Here is a 4,536-nt window from a genome sequence, read left to right on the forward strand (position 1 = left end):
TAAGAGCAAGTATAATAAATCCTAATCAGCTGACTATAAGGGTTAAAATAATATATTCATGCTTAGTTGGAGGAGAGAGAGAAGGAGAGAGAAGAGGAGTGGGCTCTCATGCAAGAGCCAGCTCTAGCACGTGCTCCTAGGCACTTTGTGAGAGTGAAATGTGGGTCATCCATTGATAAAGTAGTACATGATTATAGCTCACTATTATACATGTTGGCTTTATGTTAGCTACAAATGACATGGCATATGGCTTATACTATTAAACTTGCTCTTAGCCGACAACGCTAAAGACTATGCGGAGGCACCACGGAGTGCCAAAAGCATTACAAATTTTACTAGACTAACAAAAGTAACACGTGGCAAGAAACCACGCAAACAACAAACACGAAGATGTACATGGAGAAGCCGCCGGCCGAAGGGGGTTGCATTCTCGTCGAAATCAAACACACTACAAATGCTCGGGCCAAGCGGGGCCTCACAGCTCCGTGGCCAACGGGGCGTCGAACACGGCGCTGGTGACGAGCATCCCCTTGACCTCCGCGCCGCCGCCGTGGTCTGCCACTGCCAGCAAGGACCTTTTGGAGGCCCTGCCGTGGTGCGCCCGCCTGTCGACCAGCAGCGCCCTCCCGATCTTGGACGGACTAGACAGCTGCGCCGGCGAGAAGCTCGGCGTGGCGTACGCCGTGCCCGAGACGGGCACCGGGTACGCTGGCAACGGCGCGTTGACAGCCTTGCTGTTCTTGCAGGAGGAAACCTTGGCACCGGCGGGAGGTTGGTCGGTCTGCTTGGTTAGCTCGTCCACGTAGAGCAGGTCGTCGATGCGCGCGATGATGTTGGAGGCCAGGCTCTCCAGAACCCGCGAGTAGCTCTCCAGGATCGATTTCCCCACATCCTGATCAGAGGAAAAAAATTGTTAGTACACGATCAGTTCATCAGCTAACCAATGAACACGTCGACACTAAACGATGGAGTGTCTTATTGCACCGACACCTTTGACAGACCTTGTTGTATTGGATCTTGCTCATGTCCAAGCTCGTCTGCGTCAGCCCTGGGAACCTCTGCTTGAGTGAAATCAACAGGCCCTCGGCTCGTTCGGCGAGCAGGTCCCCTCGCTTCTCCGTGTCCATGATCATCTCCTTGACGATGCCCCAAGACGACTTGGTGCCCGCCGACCTGCCGGCGGCGGTTCCCCTCCGGCGCCATACGTAGATGGAGGCCTCGACACGGTTGGCGATCTCCACGGCCTGGTACTCGGACGAGAGGTCCAGGCAGTCGAGGAGGCAGTCGGGAGAGAACTGCTCCGACGTGATGTACCGGTATATGATGTCGCCAAGCGTGGCGCGCCCATTCTGAAACCCAAATGTATTCGTCAGAAAATGGACTTGAGAATTGAGAACGGGCATGTAGAAAATGAGCAGAGGACAGTGTCTCTGCCGCGTTGCAACCTTTGGCAGGGAGTCGTGGTACGAGTCGGGGACGTCCATCTCTGCCAAGGCGTTGCTGTTGATGGCCATGGCGGCCTTGAGGATCTGGTTGGCGCAGTCGCGCTTGTGCTCCAGCTGCGTCCTGGTGGCCTCGCGGAGGCCGCCGGGGGCCAGTCGAGGCACGGGCAGCCACCACTTCTCGTCACGGCGGTGGACCGGCCTCCGGAACGAGGCTGAACCGTCGCAGTCCGGCGCGCATATCCCCTGGTCGACGTACCAAAACTCGGTGTCCCTGAAACTCTCCAGTGTTTCCTGCAACAGAGGGTTCTCGTCAGACAGATGTTCCACGATTCGTTTGTCTGAAGAATCAAACAGTTTTCTTTTGTTGAACTCACGAGCAGCATGTGGTCTAGCTTCCGGAGCGCCGGCAGATTGATGTACAGATCGGATCGGGGCCTGCTCGTCATGATCTGCAAATGGATGATCCACCGTAAGTGCCAAACAGGTAGTGCAATCTTCTGATTTCAGCTGAAAAAGCCACACGCGATGTAGTGCTAGTGTTCATGACAATCATTATTTGAGCTCGTAAAGAAAATTGCCGCACTATCTATACATGCAAAATTTAGTACACTAGTGTTCATGGCAATCATTATTTGAGCTTATAATGAAATTTGCAACACTATGTATACATGCGGGGTTTTAACAAAAAGTGTCTTTGGCTCCCGAACTACGGTTATCCCTACATTCTAAAACTTTAAAATTCATACTTACAAGTCTAGGAAAACTGAACAAAAATTCTGGACATACTCAATGATGTATCCAACAAGCATGCAACATTTCCATGCGAAATTCTTTGCAGTGTGGGCTACACAAAAATGACAAAATCTGATAACATTTGAAAATATGCATACTCAGATCCACAATCTTTGCCATCTTTGTGTAGCTAAGAACGCAAAGTATTTCAAACTAATATTTTTGCTCGTTTGTGGAATACCTCACTAGCTACATCGAGAGTATTTCGTTTTTTTAAATAAAAATGACTGTGGAGTCCTGGATCCAAAATTCTGCACTCGTTTTGTGATCTTTATTTACTCTCAATCTTGGTAGGAGTAGTGCTAGCAAGGGACGCAACATGCGGCAGCTGGTGACATTGAAATTTGATGAACCACGCCAAATTGAAGGACCAAACGGACAGCACATTCATGTAGCCTTTACTCTTTGGACCTCAAATGCGCCCAACCGTCTTAGTAGTACAATAAACGAGATTAAGTACAATCAAACGGCTAAACACGTTTACACGTAATGGCTAGTATTTTCAGTGGTCCGCGTCCAAGTTGAATTCGAATTATTAGCGGATTTGCGCTCGATCTATGCATCCGTAGAACACGGACCAACTTAAGTAACTCCGTGATCTACTTGCTCATGAACAGCAAGACAAACACTACTTAGTAGCAGAAATCAACGCATTGAACGAAGTTTAACATGACATGGGAAATGTTACAGCTCTGTCAGTCTTGAGTTACCTCAAGCCTCGTCCCGTCAGGGAAGGTCTGCCATGTGGGCACGAGCTCGACAATGTGGTCGCTGACGCAGAGCAGCCAGTCCATCTCCCGCCGCCACATGGCCTTCTTCTCCGGCGCCAGCGGCTCCAGCCTCCACAGCTGCCCGAAAATCGTCGCTGCAAGCGCAAGGAACGGCGCCGGCCGACCAGCGCGTCAGAGCTCTGTCCCCTCCGATCGACAAAAGGCCAGTTCGCGCGCGAATTCCAACGTATCGGACGGGCAAGCCCAGAAACAGAATGTGGCTCCACTCACCGCAGAGGTTGGTGATGGCGTTGGAGATGGCGAGCGCGGTGCAGACGCCCTTGCCGCTCCCGGACATGTCCTCGCCCAGCAGCAGCTTCGAGAACCGCTCCTTCATCAGCTCCAGCTCTGCGGCCAAAAATTAACCCGCCGCACGGTCAACGAGGCTGCTGGTACCGCTGCGGTGCTGGGTCTGAATCGACGTTTCGAAATTAAAGGGAGGATTCTGTTTATTGTACGCACCTGGGGCTCTGTGCCGCTCGGCGCACGCGTCGCCGGCGGGCGGCGGCTTCTTCTCGCCGGGCGGCGGCTTGGGCATGGCGTCGTCGGTGACGCAGGTCTTGATGGCGACCTGCTGCCACTCGTCGGGCGGGCAGTAGGACTCGCTGGAGGCGGCCACGGAGCTGGCGCTGGAGCTGCTCCCGCGGCGGCGCTCCTCGTCGACGGAGTCCGCCGTGAGCGTCTCGCTCACCGCCATCTCCTCCTCCTCCTCTTCCTCCTCGGCCGCGCCTCCTCCTCCTCCTCCTCTCGCCATTCCAATCAGGCTAATTTGACAAGGAGGCAGTGACGACGACTGCTGCTGCGTCTGATGCTACGTGCTGATTGACGCGCGACGGGATTGGTTGGGCGTCTGGGGCAGAGCAGGGTCGAGTTCTTGCGGGTAATTGCATGAGACGGCGAGAGTATAAAGGCTTAAAAGAGGTGAAAGGTAGCCAGCGGAGGAGGGAGAGGAGGGACCGTTGGGGTTTTGAGTAGTTTTGGTGGGATTCTCGGTGCAACGGACAGTGAGTGAGAGAGCAGAGTGACAAAGGCTGCTGCTCGATCTGGACGCGCGCCGTGGCAGCTACGACGCCCGGCGGTGGTCCGTCCGACTGGGACTGGCTGCTTTCGCTCTACGTGTCTCTGCGCTCGCCTTCTTTTGCCGTTGCGCGCTGTCGAGGGCTGGCTGTGCATGTGCGTATGGGAGGGAAGGCGGATACAAAATTTTGGTTGCAGGATCTGCACGTTACGGGGAAACGGAAATCTAGAGGGCCGGCCGTTTGATGATTCCTCGTTGCGTCTGGGTTGGATTTAGTTGTTTAGTGGCGTTGAACATGATTGATCAAACGGTCAATTTCTTTGTTTAATCGTGGCCGGCTGACGGTGTTCATGGATCGATCCACATGTCATGGCCCGGGCAAATGTCTTTCTTTGAAACTCTGAAATAGGTTATAGAAATGCTGGTGCTATTAGTATTGTTTTCCGGTTTGGAAACACTCAAGGCTCTTTTGATTCATAGAAATTGTGTAGCATTTCTATTCTATCCTATC

At 53.0% G+C, this 4,536-nt stretch overlaps 1 protein-coding gene across 1 annotated transcript; it reads right to left on the bottom strand.

The window, feature by feature from the left end:
* Positions 1-309: 309 nt before the first annotated feature.
* Positions 310-3,957, bottom strand: LOC127322471 (rop guanine nucleotide exchange factor 7). The gene is made up of 7 exons (XM_051351156.2): positions 3,470-3,957; positions 3,239-3,355; positions 2,948-3,102; positions 1,820-1,894; positions 1,446-1,736; positions 1,002-1,349; positions 310-892 (listed from the first exon to the last, which is right to left on the bottom strand). Exons 1-7 carry the CDS (start codon positions 3,759-3,761, stop codon positions 476-478), a joined length of 1,695 nt encoding a protein of 564 aa, XP_051207116.1. The 5' UTR covers positions 3,762-3,957; the 3' UTR covers positions 310-475.
* Between the last annotated feature and the right edge of the window lie 579 nt (positions 3,958-4,536).

The sequence above is a fragment of the Lolium perenne genome, chromosome 1 (assembly GCF_019359855.2).
Source record: "Lolium perenne isolate Kyuss_39 chromosome 1, Kyuss_2.0, whole genome shotgun sequence".
NCBI classification, from domain to species: domain Eukaryota; kingdom Viridiplantae; phylum Streptophyta; class Magnoliopsida; order Poales; family Poaceae; genus Lolium; species Lolium perenne.